The 16,722-nt window shown below is 47.9% G+C and overlaps 1 protein-coding gene across 2 annotated transcripts in view; it reads left to right on the forward strand.

The window, feature by feature from the left end:
• Positions 1-16,514, forward strand: part of HHAT (hedgehog acyltransferase) — a 363,504-nt gene extending 346,990 nt beyond the window's left edge. For both annotated transcript variants that reach the window (XM_060088397.1, XM_060088396.1), the window contains exon 12: positions 16,107-16,514. In XM_060088397.1, coding sequence (XP_059944380.1) covers positions 16,107-16,198 — 92 coding nt within the window. In that variant the 3' untranslated portion in view covers positions 16,199-16,514. The remainder of the gene's footprint in view (positions 1-16,106) is intronic.
• Positions 16,515-16,722: the final 208 nt, after the last annotated feature.

Genomic DNA, 16,722 nt, shown 5'->3' on the forward strand with positions numbered 1-16,722 from the left:
ATTCGTCTTGGGGTATAAAATAGTAACTCCTCTGTAGGGAATGGTTTGGAAATATCTACCAAAACTGACCCAGCAGCAATTCCACTTCTAGGAATTTGTCATTCACATATACTTTCATACATGTGAAATGAAATGTTATACAAAAATATTTATTGTGACATTGTTTGTATTAGCAAAAATTAGAGTGGACATAATACCCATCAGAGGGAGTCAGGTAAATAAATTATGGTATATAAAGTCAGAAATTTCCACAGCCATTAAAAAGGATGAAGCAGCATTACGTGTACTTACATGGAACAATCCCCAATATATAAAACCTTAATAAAATAAGGAAATGAACAGTGTGTGTAGTGTTTGTGTTCAAAATAATACATATTTCTGAATGAAGAGTTAAAAACCATTTTAAATATATATGTGTATGTATGTATTTGTATGTGTGTATTTGTATATATGGATATATATATTTATGCTTCTGTGTGCATAGAATATCTCTGGGAGTAGAAACAAGGAACTGGAAACAGATCTTCTAGGGAGAGGAATTGGGTGGACTGGACATGGGGGTTGGGAGATGGAGATTTACTTTTCCTTGCTTACTCTTCGATACATTTGAATTTTATATTGTGCATTACCCTTTGGTACATTTTAATTTTATATTGTGCGTTACCTGGTCAAAAAATAAACAGATTAAAATCTGGGGGAAAAATCCATTCTAAGTCTTGTTAGATGGACAGTCTTACTGGAGGGCAGGCCTTCTTCCACCGAGGGAGCGTTTATCCAGAGGATGGAAATTACTGGAAGGTATGCGCTTAAAAGAGTGGAATAGCTAGCCATGGCTGGCCCTTCTGGCTCACGTACTGGTGATGGTCAAAATCAAGGCAGTCCACATTTCCTTAGCTCTCTCTGATCCTGTGTCCTCCACGGCCGGGCTTTCAGTGCTCTGGGTTCTCCTTCTCCAGAATGGAGCTCTTTGAGCACAGAAGCCGGTTCTTCCTGTCCAGTTTTACCAGCCTTTGACATTATGTCCAGTGCATGGAAAAATCCTCCACACTGGGAAACACCCTGAGGTCATGACTTATCTTTTTACGTGGAATTCCTGTATCTGTAACTGCAAGTCAGCCTTTTAATCTCTCCAGTATCCCTAGCACTTAACCCAGTGCCCTGTATGTAGAAGGAGCTCAGTAATGTTGAATGATGAGTCACGAAGATGATTAGTTTAAGATCAGATCCTTCCCAGCCCTTACAGCAAGAACGGAGCCAAATCTTCCCAAGTGGAACACAGGGCAGTCCCCTAGGGGAGGGAGGTGAAGGCTCTGCAATGAAAGATGCCAACAGCCAAGGTCAGTCCTCCACCCAGGAGTGTCATGGGAGAGGGGACTGTCACAGTTCCATCACCACTTCAAGCTCCGTTGCTGGGACACAAGTTAGGAAGAACTGGGTAGATGTGACGGGTCAGATGGCGGGGGAGTCCAGATCCACGCCATAGAGCTGACTCGCGGAGACACTGACTTGTCCCTTTAGAGGAATCCGAGAAAGCGCATTATGGGCTGGTTCCACGCCCTGAGTTGACCCACACCGAGGCAGCATCTGGGAACTCTGCAAGGAGTCCAGAGTGTAATGTGTGCTCTGAGGTCACAAGCAGAACCACGCCAGAAACTGCGGCAACTGAGATCCCTTCCCTGGAGGCTGTCCCTTCCCTGGAGCCCAACAATTAATCCCATGTAAAGACTACCGGGAAGAGAGTAAACAGTGGGATAAGTTTCCTTGAAGGGTCCCAGCCTCCCGCCACTCCTGCTGGCTGGGCAGGAAGCCCAGAGGAGGTGGCGGGGAAGGGTGCTCATTCCTTATTAGTGACTACAGCTAATTACCATTAGTTAATTCCTAACATCCGTGGAGAGATCCAGGCTGCCTTTGCCTTGCTCCTCCTCGGCTACACTTCAACAGAGCCCTGTCCTGTCTTCTCTGCCCCGTAGAAAACTGGTTCAAGGTGTCTGATTCTGAGCAGATGGGCAGGGAGGAAGAGCGCTTCTGTGAGCATCCCCTGTGAGACTGCTGAATGTTTGCTCCCTGCAAAGGTTTGCATGGGATCAGGTACATCCAGGCTGCCCAAGTGAGCAGGGGTGCCAGAAGGGACCCTTGGAAGCGGGGGACAAATCCCGGCTTCTGGCGGTACTGGCCTGTTGTCTCAGGCAGACCCACCCTCAGGATCATGGGCTAGAGTCAGTAGCCTGAGAGGAACACAGTGTTCCTTTGGAATGGGATCTTTAAGGCACAGAAACATGTTTCTCTATAATCAAAAAAGTGTCTGAGTCACTTTATATGTCAGGTAAATATCTTCATAAGCACCTCACTAAGAATCTGTCGTATCTTGTGACATTTCCACAGTTTGCTAGGACGCTGCTTTCTGTTCCCAGTCCGGACAGGATGCCCCTTCTCTCCCTGCACCTGACTGCAGTGGTCTTTTAGTCTAACGTCAGTCTTTGTCTGTACCTTTCCTGGGGCAGGTGGAGGGGAAGATGACTTGAGGACTTGAATTTTACAGGGCTGTAATCTCTTTAAGAGTTGGAAGGGGTCATCTGGTCCCATCGCCCATCAGAGGCAGCCATCCTTAATATGAATGCTGACAGGGATGGGAATCCAGGATGCGGAGGCTGTAAATGTTACAGGCTCCTTGTGGTAGTAGCCAAAATCTGCCTCTGACTTCCATCTCTTAGGCCCAGTTCTGTCTTCCAGAGTGACGTAAAACAAGTCTAATTAATTCTCTTTCCACGTGGCCTCGTGGCCTTTTTCCAGGCTAAGCCTAAACTTACCAGCATGCCCACCGTGAGGAGCCCTCCTAGACCCTCCTTGAAGTGGCTTCTGTGTGATCGTGTCACTTGTAAAACATGGTGCCTGGAATTGGTCAGCCTTGCTCGAGTCCACACTCACACGTGTGTGCTTTCTCTTACTCTCAGGCTGAGAGTAAGAGAAAGCACACACGTGTGAGTGTGTGCATCCCTCTCACTAGCCCCTGTGTGCCCTGTAGCCTGAGGTGACAGCAGCGGTGACCATGGCTGCTGTCCAGAGCCGTGCTTGCCCCATGCTTGCACATGGCCCCATAGCCTTACCCTCCTGCAGAGGAAAAGCAGCTATGATGTGGGGCTGCTCTGTGCCTCTCTGTTCACCCTCAGCAGAGCCCTGGGTCTCCAGTGTGTGTGGGTTTGATGGGAGGGCCCTATGAAGTCTTCTGTGTTTCTTTTCCCTCCCCGGAACAGTGACCTAAGAGCCCTTGCCCCATCCCATGGAAGCGCTGATTTTTCTTCAGCAGAGAAGGGCCCCGGGCTCCTTGAGATTGTGGCTGGCCGTTCCCTGTGCTGCTTTCACCTGGTGCTCAGGACCACCTAGGTGCTCTGTGTTACTGTGGGATGAGCAGGCTGCTACCCCCGCCTCAAGCTGTCTGGCTGGAGGGGGACATGTGGACGCTGCTGCCAGCAGCACATCCCCTGAGCTTAGACACTCTTCTTACCTCTGTTTCCCACAGCCCTCCTTACACCAGCACCTAGGAAGTGAAGATGCCTTTCCCGAATACCATTTATAGATGTTGGAGCCACATTTTTTCTGAACTCATCTCAGAGCTGTTTCGTGCTTCTGTCAAGTGCCTTTTGAAGAAGGCGAGCAGCAGCTCAGGTGGTTAAAGTCAGCACTAATGAGACCAAACCTCTGGGCTCAGTACCCTTAGAGAGAAACTACATCCTGGCCACTGACTGCGCCCCAGGCACAGCCAGCCTGCCTTTGACCAGGCAGGAGGAGCAGGGAGAGAGAGGGCATGGCCCCTGGATTAAGAGTGGCAGCCACTGAGGATGGTGCATAGACAAGCCCTTTGCTCCGCAGTACCTCCTGCGCTCAGTCTGATCCCGTTCCTCAGCGTGGAGATGAGCAAAATACACTTTTGCAGACACAGTAAGTGGGAGCGGCGAGGTGAGAACAAAGGTTGCTCTGACAGGCAGGAACATTTCCTTCTTCCCGAGGGGCGGCTGGAGTGCCTAGCCCGCTGTCGTCTCCAAGAGCTCCCGGGGACAGATGCTGCTGCCGCCACCGCCAGGAGCTTGGTTTTATCATTGTGTTCTTTGCTGAGAAATTTAAGTCAAGTAATTTGGAGTCATTTATCTAATAACTGCTCTAGGAAAAGAACGTGTCAGCCAGATCTGCTGACATCACCTTTTCAGAGGTTCGCATGATTTAGGCGTCGCTCTCTTTCTCTTCCTTTCCAGCTCTCCCTGGTGTATTCCTTTAGTGGTGACAGGGAGCGGGATGACTGGAGTGGCCTTCCTGCTCTGCTGTCCTTTGCTAAAGTCTAGGTGTTCTCAGCCAGTACCCGCCAGGCGCCTCTTCTCCCAGGCACGTGCACAAGTGTAGATGATGCTTCAACTGTTCAACTGTGGGCACTTCTGTCCATTGGCTGCATGTCCCATGGGCTGGGAAGATAGAGGTCAGATGTACATACATAGGGTTTCTTGATCAGGGATTTTGTAGCAACTGTTATTTTTGATTACCTGTAGTAGGGATTTGGGAGTCTTGTGACTGAGTACTCAAAAGTACTCATGTACCCATGTCTGTTTATTCATTGACCATTTTACCATGGATGCCCTGGTCCCAGTGACCTGGGAAGAAAGGAGCCGATTCACAGACTCTCAGACCTATTCCACCTCTAGTCCAGAAGAGGAATCTCCTTGCCACCTGTCCTGCCTCTGCTGCCTTCCCCTGGACGGAGATGCTCAGAGTGTCCTGAGCTTGTTCCAGTGCTGGAGGGCTCCAGCTTCCAGAGTGTTTCTCTGCCTCCAGACTGTCCCTCCCCCAACCAGCACCCCCTCTGGGGTGTGCACATGTCTCCTCATCCTGCCAAAGGGTAGACTGTTCTATATTTGCAGGTACTTCTTTTCTCTTCTCCAGAGTCTCCGTGATTCCATTGCCAGGTCTGTTAACCCCTCCTCCCGTGACATGGATCCCAGGCCACCGCCATCCCATATGTATATAGTTGGATTAGAAAACGAAACAAAAACCGTTAAGCTCAGCCATTTTTATCCTGGTGCAATGTCAACTTACTAGTGTCAGCCCACCATCCCGGCTGGCCCAGGTGTTCGAGAATTTGTCTCTGTCGTCTGTGTTTCCCCAAGCCTTCCGTCACGTGCACGTTTGGAGGTGGAGCTGTAGAGCCAAATCTCAAGGTTAGGTGGAGAGTTGGGGGCCCCGAGCGTGCTCTTAGCCTTTGGGGGCACGTTCTCACAGGCCTCAGATGAAGGCTCAGACTGCTTGTGTGACATGTGTCAAGGCTGCCTGTCTAAACGCTGGGCACACAGTAGGTGCTTCATAAATGCCCAGGTGGGTGAGTGGTGGTCAGGGCCGTGTGACAGGGAGCCTGCCCCACACTGCGCCCCATCCCTTTGTTTGCGGGAAGCCGCTTCCCCGAGCTCATTTGCTAGGCAGTCTCCGCCGTGTTATGTTGCGTGGTCATGAATTAACGATGAACAATAGCCCTAATCAGCCTGTTTAAAACAAAACACGTTAAGGAAGAGAAACAGCTGGGAAGCATGATCCGACTGCACAGCCTCTGGCCCCAGTGGCCGGAGTTGGGGGCGTGGCAGCAATGGCAGGGACAGTTTCTCGGAAGCAGGTCCCCCACCCGCCCTGGAGAGAGAAGAAAATATGTGTTTTCTCAGCTCCACCTTCTATTCACGCTGTCAGAATAAGAAAAAGTGGCTCTGGTTTGTTCTCCCCACTGCCTCAGTTTCACGTGAAATGATTTTGCTTTATGGCAGCGAGTGCTTCAGTAAGCACCAGTCTGCGGGGCTTGTGCTGGGAGGTGGGGAAGGGTGAAAACTACAGCACAGGTTGGCTTCCTCAGAATGTGAACTTGACTGAACAACGCGAGTTATTAAAGGCACGCTATTTGTGCCTGTTAAAATGTGCACACAGCGCCCAGCCAATGACTCTTGCTCAGGATGGCAGGAAGCCCTCTGAGGGCCGTCAGTCACCCCTTCCTCTCTGTCTCCCCGCTGGATACCCTGTGTAGGCTCAGCCCATGGCCAGGATCAAATAACTGTGACTCTTACAATTTTAATAAAAGACCATCCAGGCACTGGGAACATGCTCCATAGTGGCCCCAGTCTAAATTAGGCAGCTGCCGCCACGAGGGGTGTAAAATGTTCATCCAGGCTTTCTCTTCCCAATTATTACAAAGATGGGGAAACTGAGGACCCCAGAGATGGGGTGACCAAGCAAGTTAGTGATGATGACGCCTAAAAATATGAACCTGATGCTTCCCACTTCCTGTTGCCTTAGCACCATGAGTAGAGGGATGAAACGAGATTTGGAGGCAGAGGATTTAAAGGAAAGGCACCAGGCTAGGAGGTGGGGCTCTGATGTGAGCCTTTCCCCGATGTGCTCCGAGGCCAGTCAGGGCTTTGGAGCTTAGGCGGCCGAGCACACTTGGAGCCACATGGTCCTGAGTTCCCAGTGTGACCTGATGACCAGTTGGCTGTCAGACCTCAAGAAAGTTACTCTCCTTCTCTGACCCTTAGTATCCTTTTCTGTGAAGTGGAGTGAATAATACCTCCCTGAGAAGGTGTTTGTGAAGATGTGGAGTGCACCCAGCAAAGCACCTGGCGACCTGTAATGCTCAGTGCTCGTCCATCCCCTCTGCTCGAGAGAGAGACCAGTCAGTGTGTGAATGACCGGTATAAGCTCTTCCCTCAGCCCTGTGCAGAGTGCCCTAGAACAGGGGTCCCAAAGGGTGACTCTTGGACCAGCAGAATCCACATCACTGGGGATCGTGATAGAAATGCAAATCTTAGGCCCACCCAGACATCCTGGATCAGGAACTCTGGGGGATGGGACCTAGCATTCTAACATGCCCTCCTGGTGATTCTGATGTGGGCTCGTGTTTGAGAACCAGTGCCCTAGAATTTCATGCTTCAATTTTGAACAAATTAGAACCACCTAGTTCTTCTTTCTCATGCGAGGGTGCGAAAGAGGCAGCTGAGCGTTTTTTGAAAGAACACCAAGGCCTCAAAACCTGGGTTTGAGGCCCTGGTTTATAAACGACTTGAAGGTAAGAAATGGTTATTCTAACCCTAGAATAGCAAGAGCCTGTTCTTTAGACCTTCTGTCCATATGCCCATGGGTTTGAAAATAGACCCAGCAGTGTACAGGCTTGGAAGCCTGGGCAGCTGTGCTCTTGCTGTGTATCCTTCAATAAGGTAGCCCTGGGCTTCCCTGGTGGCGCAGTGGTTGAGAGTCCGCCTGCGGATGCAGGGGACACGGGTTCGTGCCCCGGTCCGGGAAGATCCCACATGCCGCGGAGTGGTTGGGCCCGTGAGCCATGGCCGCTGAGCCTGTGCGTCTGGAGCCTGTGCTCTGCAACGGGAGAGGCCACAACAGTGAGAGGCCTGCATACCGCAAAAAAAAAATAAAATAAATAAATAAGGTAGCCCTTGGACAGGAAAAGGCTCTTGTCCTATAGCTTTATTAAGATGAAAGCTCTAAACTGAGCTGTGAAGGAAGGTCTGCAGGCTCGGGACCATTTGATGAACGGCTCCACAATATCTCCGGACTGGGGCTACTAGGGAAAATAAGACTGAAATAAAGCTACCAAGGCCCTTTTTCACTTCCCCGCATCAGATCTGAGTATTGTTAAAAAATAAAGTGCTGTCAGGAGCAAGCTGTTTTAATGAAGACAGCGTATAAAGTCCTTCTGAATAATTAATGAAATGACAGTAGTGAAGCCGGTGGGGCGGTGCAGAGAGTGCCCTGGTGTTTCTCAGATCCTGAGCCAGCCCCTCTGGGACTAGAGTCTGATGCACAAGCTCGTTCTCCAAGCAAAGAAACACTCAGCCTTCACTGGCCTCAGAGTAGAAAATGCCACCAAGGCAGAGCAATATATATGTAGGATATGGGGATGGTATTCAAAACATCTAACAAATGGTAAGGAATGGGCACAGACCAGTCAACTCAAAAAGGTGGTGGCTAAGTGCTGGAGCAGGCCCTAGAGGCCCCTACAGAACCAGGTGTTACTCCTTTGGATGTTACATATATCAGAGGACAGGTCCTGAGGGAAGGCTGGGACCATGGCTTTTACTAACTAGTAGGGTAGCGCATCAGTCTATTAACGTAAGGTATGGTCTCTCTGATGTGCACCAGCTGGTGTCAGCCCTGAGGGTACTGCCTCAGGGTCAGTGAGAGGGAATGTGTTCTTTGGCCCCCAACTCCATCAGTCACCACATCCTATGTCTCTGTCTTCTGCAGCATCTTCTAGAATCCCCTCTTCATTCTATTTCCCTATTGGATATCCTCCGAGCCTGCCCATTCACAAAGGCCCTCCGTAGAGGTTGAAATTCATCAGTCTCACATTCGTCTTCACCCAGATGGTGATGTGGGCTCTTATATATGCACCTGCATCCCCAGGGATATGGATGGATATGTTGGTGGCCCTTGATGATCATGATACATCCTTCACATTTGTGTTCTAGGCTCCAGCCAAGGCAAGTTTGTCTGGAGAGGTGAGACTTGTTTCCTTTGATGGCTCTTAGGATGGGAAGCTCCTCTTCTTCCTTTCTTAGAATGGTTGTGAGTCGCTGTGTGACATTGTCGCTTCATGCGGCCAGAAGGTGAGAGTCTATCCGTCCAGCTGTAGGGACCCAAGAGCCAAGCTGAGAGGGTCAAGATGTTCTTCAACCCTCAGGAGAACTGTGGCTCAGCAAGGGGATGACTGAGCAGTGGATGAGTGGGAGGGACGACGGGCAACAGGGCGTCAGAGCCTCTGGCTAGAAATCTTGCCTGAGTGGACGGAGGGAGGAAGCTAGGTCATTGTTAATGGTAGATAAATGATAGATAATTGTTGATAAAACTAAAGGACAGACTCAAGTCCTTCAGACTATTCTCCAGGTAGGATTCAGTCTGATACCCTGGCCTCGGGATGTGGACTCTGGGCCCTTTTGAGGCAACATAGCTTCAAGAAAGAATATTAGTATAGGTTAGTAATTTCTGTCTCAAGGTGTTGTGAGGATTCACTAGTACTGTGTATTCTTGGGCTTCCCTGGTGGCGCAGTGGTTAAGAATCTGCCTGCCAATGCAGGGGACATGGGTTCGAGCCCTGGTCTGGGAAGATCCCACATGCCGCGGAGCAACTAAGCCCGTGCACCACAACTACTGAGCCTGTGCTCTAGAGCCCACGAGCCACAACTACTGAGTCCATGCGCCACAACTACTGAAGCCCTCATGCCCTAGAGCCTGTGCTCCACAACAAGAGAAGCCACCTCAGTGAAAAGCCCACGCACTGCAACGAAGAGTAGCCCCCGCTCGCCACAACTGGAGAAAGCCTGCGCACAGCAACAAAGACCCAACACAGCCAAAGATAGATAAATAAATAAATAAACAAATAAATAAACTAAAAAAAAAGATTGTGTATTCTTTGTGAACTGTACAGTAGATTGCATATTCTTTGTAAACTACTCACATATGGATAGGGACTATGTTTCTGGTTGACTGGAAGCAAGGATGGGAAGAAGGCTTCACTGCAAAGTTTGTTCACATGCTGGTCACCAGCCATTTTCTTCTAAAAGTGGTTAACAGTGGGATGTGGCCTTTAAAAAAGCCTTGTTAGAGCCAAGATGGCGGTCACAGGCTCAGCAGCATTGCCCATCCTGACAGCAGAGCAAGCCTTTGATGCGGTAATTGATAGCTCATATACATTTCAGCAACTCAGTTAACTCCTCTCCCATTAGGAAGGATTGATTTCTTCCCCTGGATAGGGATTTGTGCTGATTCAGCTGCTGAATACATGGGCATGGCTAAGAGACTTCCTCTGGTTGTCCTCCTCAGAGGCCCCAGCGGAAGAAAGCGTGATGAGAGGAGCCCAGCGTTCAGTCCCACACATGGCAAGTCCTCCTGCCCCTAGGGAGGTGAGGGACTGAAGACCCAGCATCATATCAAGAAATGAATTGCATCCCACTACTGGGCATATACTCTGAGAAAACCGTAATTCAAAGAGAGTCGTGTACCACAATGTTCTCTGTTTACAATAGCCAGGACATGGAAGCAACCTAAGTGTCCATCGACAGATGAATGGATAAAGAAGATGTGGCACATATATACAATGGAATGTTACTCAGCTGTAAAAAGAAACTAAACTGAGATATTTGTAGTGAGGTGGATGGACCTAGAGTCTGTCATACAGAGTGAAGTAAGTCAGAAAGAGAAAAACAAATACCGTGTGCTAACACATATATATGGAATCCAAAAAAAAAGAATGGTTCTGAAGAACCTAGGGGCAGGACAGGAATAAAGACGCAGATGTAGAAAATGGACTTGAGGACATGGGGAGGGGGAAGGGGAAGCTGGGACGGAGTGAGAGTGGCATGGACATATATACACTACCAAATGTAAATAGATAGCTAGTGGGAAGCAGTGACATAGCACAGGGAGATCAGCTAGGGTGCTTTGTGTCCACCCAGAGGGGTGGGATAGGGAGGGAGGGAGGGAGACGCAAGAGGGAGGGGATTTGGGGATATATGTATATGTATAGCTGATTCACTTTGTTATACTGCAGAAACTAACATGCCATTGTAAAGTAATTATACTCCAATAAAGATGTTAAAAAAAATGAATTGCATCTTTTGTTTGAATACCTTGGGGCATATATAGCCTAGGACATTGCAGTAGAGTACTGCAAGCCTGTGATTTGCTAATGTTCCAAGAACACCTTTAAAATTTTTTTTATGACAACTTTATTGAGAAATAGTTTACGCACAATAAAATATATCCATTTAATGTATTTTCCAGTTGTATATACCCTGAAAAACTGTCCCATGATCAAGATGCAAAACATCTTCATCATCCCCAAAGATTCCTAGTGCCCCTTTGTAATCTATTTCTCCCTCTGCTCCAGCCCCAGGCAACCACTGACATGCTTTTTGTTACTATAAATCAGTTTGCATTTTATATAAGTAGAATAATACAGCATGTATTATTTTGTTGATGGCTTCTTTCACTCAGCATAATTTTTTTATTGTGGTAAATTATATATATAACATAAAATTTACCATTTTAATTCTACAGTGCAGTGGTGTTAAGTACATTCACATTGCTATGTAAGCATCACCACCATCCATGTCTAGATCTTTTTTCCCCCTTGCAAAACTGAAACTCTGTACCCATTAAACATTAACTCCTCACTCCTCCCAGCCCCTGGCAACCACCATTGTATTATCTGTCTCTGTGAATTTGACTACTCTAGGTACCTTATCTAAGTGAAAATCTTGCAGTATTTGTCCTTTTGTGACTGGCTTATCTCATTTAGCATGATGTCTTCAAAGTTCACCCATGTCGTAGCACGTGTCAGAATTTCCTTTTTTAAGACTGATTGATATTCTATTATATATGTATCCATCTGTCAGTGGATGCTTGTTGCTTCTACCTTGGGACTGTTGTAAGCAGTGCTGCTGTGAACTTGGGTGTACAAATACCTCTTCTAGTTCTTGCTTTTAATTCTTTTGGATATATATGTGGTAATTCTGTGTTTGATTTTTTTGAGGAACCTCCGTACTCTTTTCCACTGTGGCTGCACCATTTTACAGCATTAACTTTTTAAACAATATTTTTCATTAGACCTGCTTCCTGTTCTGATTATCCCTTCACTTTCCAGAAAACCAGCTGGACATATCCTTTGATTTCTCATGGCCCTGCATGATAATGGTCTTTTCCTTCAGTGTCCTGAACCTCTGCCTTTCTGGTCCTTTCCTACTGATGTAATTGCTCAGAGAGTGGCTCAGCCTTAATAACCTCAAGTAAAATTACATGGCTCACTTTCTATTAGCTACAGCCATTCCCCTCTGCGTCCTACCTGTCTCTCATTAGCTGTAGTTATTATACAACCCACCAATATCCTATTAACAATATCATGATACAGCCACCTATTAACTCCATATATTATACGCCTACCTTGGTCCTCTTAATTGACTTTATTGTGCTAAACATCCTACTGATATGCATTTCGCTCTATCTGTTAAATAACCTGTCCTATTATCTGTTTACCCCAATCCTTTGCAACTGTTGTCTGACTCACTAGCACACTGTTCATAATATCTTCAATGCTGCCTCGCTGTTCACCTGTTCAGACTGTTCACCTGTTTGCATCTTGTTAGCTCCACGTATCAAAAGCCCACCAGGAAGCTGCACATATCATTGACTCTGGGGGCCTAGCCGTAAATGAAGAGTGTGTGCAGGGGACTTCAGCCCTAAAGTAGGATCTTTTCCTTTGACCAGTACAGTACAGCCCACCAGTCTTTATAAGCCACATTAATGATGGGTGTGTGTGTGTATGCATGCATGGGTTTGAGGATGTGGGGATAAGGGAGTTTTCTGGACACATAGGTTCGGAAAGCCTGGTGAGAAGGGACAACATGGAAGAATAAAACTTAGTAGGGAAAGGCCACGGGGAGAGAGGGCTGAAGGATGAGATCCGTGTTCCTTTGGCAGGACAGAACCCTTTCTGATGCCATCTTTTTTGTTAACGGTTGACAAGCCTGGATGACCATGTATCATAGCAACCCTTGGCATGTTGCCAGAATGACAGTCCATTTATTTCCAGTTTTATGATCCTGTGCTTATCTGAGGGGCCTCTGCCCCAAGCACCCTGTCATGCTTGGGCCACATCTGCTTGGTTAGCAGCAACCGCAGTTGAAGAACAGGGCCAGGCACATAGCACATGCTCGTCGAGTGTTGGTTGAATGCTGTGGAAGGGTGACTTGTGGAATCTGTCTTTTTGTTGTCATCACATATCTTACTCCTGAGGTCAGGAAAGGAGAACGGGTTCTTGAACGCCATCTGGTACACACTGGGGTTACTGTCTGGAGGAACACTCATGCATTAAAAAGACCAATGAGCTGTGTGTACATAAGAGAATTCTCAGGTAATCCTTTGCCTTTCTGAAATACTTTTTTTTTTTTTTTTTTTTTTTAATTTTTTTTTTTTTTTTTTTTTTTTTTTGCGGTATGCGGGCCTCTCACTGTTGTGGCCTCCCCCGTTGCGGAGCACAGGCTCCGGACGCGCAGGCTCCGGACGCGCAGGCTCAGCGGCCATGGCTCACGGGCCCAGCCGCTCCGCGGCATATGGGATCCTCCCAGACCGGGGCACGAACCCGTATCCCCTGCATCGGCAGGCGGACTCTCAACCACTTGCGCCACCAGGGAGGCCCTGAAATACTTTTTAAAAGCACTACCAAACCTGTGATCTTATTTCACATGCTTTTATTTATTTTTGACCTCCCATTGTGTAGATAGAGAAACTGAGATCCTGCTAGGGTCTCCTAGTAGCGTCAGGATTACTGCTGTCTAGCTGCCTCTGTGCATGGCATGCAGTAACACTAGGGAGAATTTTCAGGGCCCAGCTGTGGTCCAGACTGAACATGTATATGCCTTACCTCTGGGCAGGGCTCCTTGCAGTTCTGTGTGCTGGGCAGAAGCTTTCACAGGGATGTCCCTTCACAGCCTCGGGGCCAAGCACAGCTGTGCAATGCCCCAGGCCCAGCTTTGTGTAAATGAAACATCCCCATTCTCCCACTTCTGCAGCCAGCCTCTGGTTTCTGTGTTTACCAAACACGTGCTGATGCCTTACCCTAAACACAGCTGAAGTCTGGGTTCGCCTCCTGCACCTGAAGCCCCCTCCCCTCTCCCTGCTCCCTGAGGCTACTGAGGACCAGGTGTTGAAAGGTCCCCTGGCATCTGTGTCTGAGCCACAGGGGTGAGGGATCTGAGGGCGCCTCCAGGCAGGATGGATCTGTCTTGAAGCTTGAAAAAGTACCTGGCTGTACTGGGCTGAATAGCACCCACAAAATTCATATGTACCTAGAACCTCAGAATGTGACTTCATTTGGAAATAGGGTCTTTGCAGGTATAATTACTTAAGGATCTTGAGCAAAAAATTATCCTGGATTTAGAGTGGACCCTATATCCAATGACTGGTGGTGTCCTTATTAGAGAAGAGGACACAGGGAAGAAGGCTTCCGTAAGCCAAGGAAGGCCTGGGGTCACCAGAAACTGGAAGAGGCAAGGAATGATCCTCCCCCAGAGCCTTCAGAGAGAGGGGAGCTCTGCCGACACCTTGATTTCAGACTTCTGGCCTCCAAAAGTGTGAGAGAATAAATTTCTCTTCTTTGAAGCCACTAAGTCTGTGGTAATTTGTTCCAGCAGGTATAGGAAACTCTTAGCCTGGATGACTGGCAGACAGGAGGTGGGACTGCAGGGCTGGTCCTAGAGCCAGGCTGGTGGGCCTCCTCTGCTGCCCTTTCTTCTCTTGCCTTCAGGGCCTGGGAAAACACTGTGCCAAGCCAGTCCCAGGAGCAAGTCGAAGACAGGAGTTAGGAGGAAGACCAGGGCTTGCTCTCCCTGTTGTCACTCTAATCTTGGTGCAGAAAGACTTCTGTACCCTCTCAATACCACTCTTACATTACTACCTTTCTTTAGTGCTCCACCATGGGCCAGGCACCGTGCAGGTCTTTACATCATTTCACACAATTGTTATATCTTAGCTCAGGCGACCATCACAGCATACCATAGACTGGGTGGCTTAAACAATAGACATTTATTTCTCTGGAAGCTGGAAAATCCAAGATCAAAGTTTTGTTGGTTGATGGTTTTGTTCTTGGTGAGGACTCTCTTCCTGACGTGCAGATGGCCGCCTTCTCACTGTGTCCTTATATGGCATAGAGAGAGAGGAAGCCAGGTCTCTGGTGTCTCTTCTTATAAGGGCACTAATCCCATCATGAGAGCCCTACCCTCATGACCTCATCTCAACCCATTTACCTCCCAAAGGCCCCACCTCCTAGTACCATCACACTGAGGGTTAGGGCTTCAACATACGAATTGAGGAGTGAGTACATAATTCAGTCCGTGGCACCTTACAAAGACACTATTCAGTAAGTTGCTCTATCCCTCCTAGTTTTACATTTGAGATTCATTAAGTTGCTCAAGGTCACACTGCTGGCAAATGGCAGAGCCAGGATTTGAACTTGTGTCCAATTCCACTTCAGCAACTGCACACTTAACCACTATGCTATATTGACTGAACCTATGTCATATTAATAATAGTAACTAATGGTTGACATTGCAAGGAGAGAGCCTGCCAGACTTATAATCACCCTCAGTGGCTTCCCTCCTCCTACTTCTGTCCCTACCCTGCCCACCCCTCCCTGTGCAGTAGTCACATCACAGGATCCCTGTTCCTTGGATGACCCCATTATGGTCACACGTCAAGTGGTCTCTCTGGTAGCTTGTCCCTGGTTCCTTTCCATCTGACATACTCTTGCTCATCCCACATGGTGCAGTTTAAATGTGCTCTGTACACATCATCACCTAGCACACATCACATGGCTTGTAGATCCCACTGGAGTGTGTTTGTCTTTTCCACGCTGAAGTGAGAGCACCTTTGACACAGGACTAAATCTTTCTATTTTGGCATCTGGTACCTTCCACAGCACCTCTGGCTCCCCAAGCTCCCAGTGTTTGAATAAGTGAAACATGTAGAAGACATGGAGATCATTAAGTAACAAGTAGCAGAGAGGGCTGTTATTTTTTTTAAAAAGAAGAAAAAAACATCAGATATTCTAAGACAAGTACTTGTAGAAGGAACCACTAAAAGCTTTGACTTTTGCAACTGAATGTTTAATGTAGGCTCTCTCTTCTGTGTGCTGGCAGATTGCACTCCATTCAATATAATGGTCAATGTACATTTTTGAGATTTACTATGGGTCTCATGGATGTTTCATCTTTTTTGATTATTAACTACGTTAGTCTTCTAAATATGTATTCTTTAAAAGCTTGTCCTATTTCTCAACGTAATTTGCATGTGTGATAGTGCACCCCCTCATTTTATGCTGACCCATTCCCAGTGGGGACATAGGGATCAACTTGCGGGTGTTCCAGTTAGTGCAGACTGTCTAGGAGGCATGTGTCTTAATGCATAAACGGAGGCCCACGTTGTTTCCTGAGTTGCCTTCTCCAAAGGGGACAGTTTGGACCGGTGGGAGGTCCTGCCCCAGACATTACTAATCTTCCTCTATCTCTGTCCTCCCCCTGCAGGCTGGCCATGTGTGACCCTCTCTGTCCTGGGATTCCTGTACTGCTACTCCCATGTGGGCATTGCCTGGGCCCAGACATACTCCGTGAACTAATGGCGCTGGGCCCCGGTCGGACCTTTTTGCTGGCTTCCAAGACAAATAGTGCTTCACCCTGACCTTGCACCTCAAGGTAACCTCCAGGGGACCAGTGCCTGATCTGCTCATCTTTTGTTGAAGTTACCTCACTCCAAGACTGTAAGCTTGAGCTCTCATAACTTTGGGAACTTAGAAATCATCTTCCCAGCCCAATCATTTTCCTGTTGAGTAAGCTGGGGTCCAAAGCAGTAAAATGTCTTGCCTAGCTGCACATGGTGACATTGTGATCCAGAATCCAGTCCCAAGGGCCCTTTGGGTTCTTTCTCCTTTACCAAGAATGAAATGTAATAGACATTTCTTGACTGAGGCATAGAAATTCTGATTAGTGATAGGCCTGTCCTCCACTGGGCAGTATTTCTGAAACATGTTGGGTCAGTGGCATTCGAGTGTCCCCTTCCCCATGTCCTGCAGTGTAGCCTGTAGAACTAGCACTGGGTTTAGCTTCACACTTTAGCTCCTCAGCAGGGAGGTGACAAAGCCAC

Source organism: Mesoplodon densirostris, chromosome 2 (genome assembly GCF_025265405.1).
Source record: "Mesoplodon densirostris isolate mMesDen1 chromosome 2, mMesDen1 primary haplotype, whole genome shotgun sequence".
Lineage (NCBI taxonomy): Eukaryota > Metazoa > Chordata > Mammalia > Artiodactyla > Ziphiidae > Mesoplodon > Mesoplodon densirostris.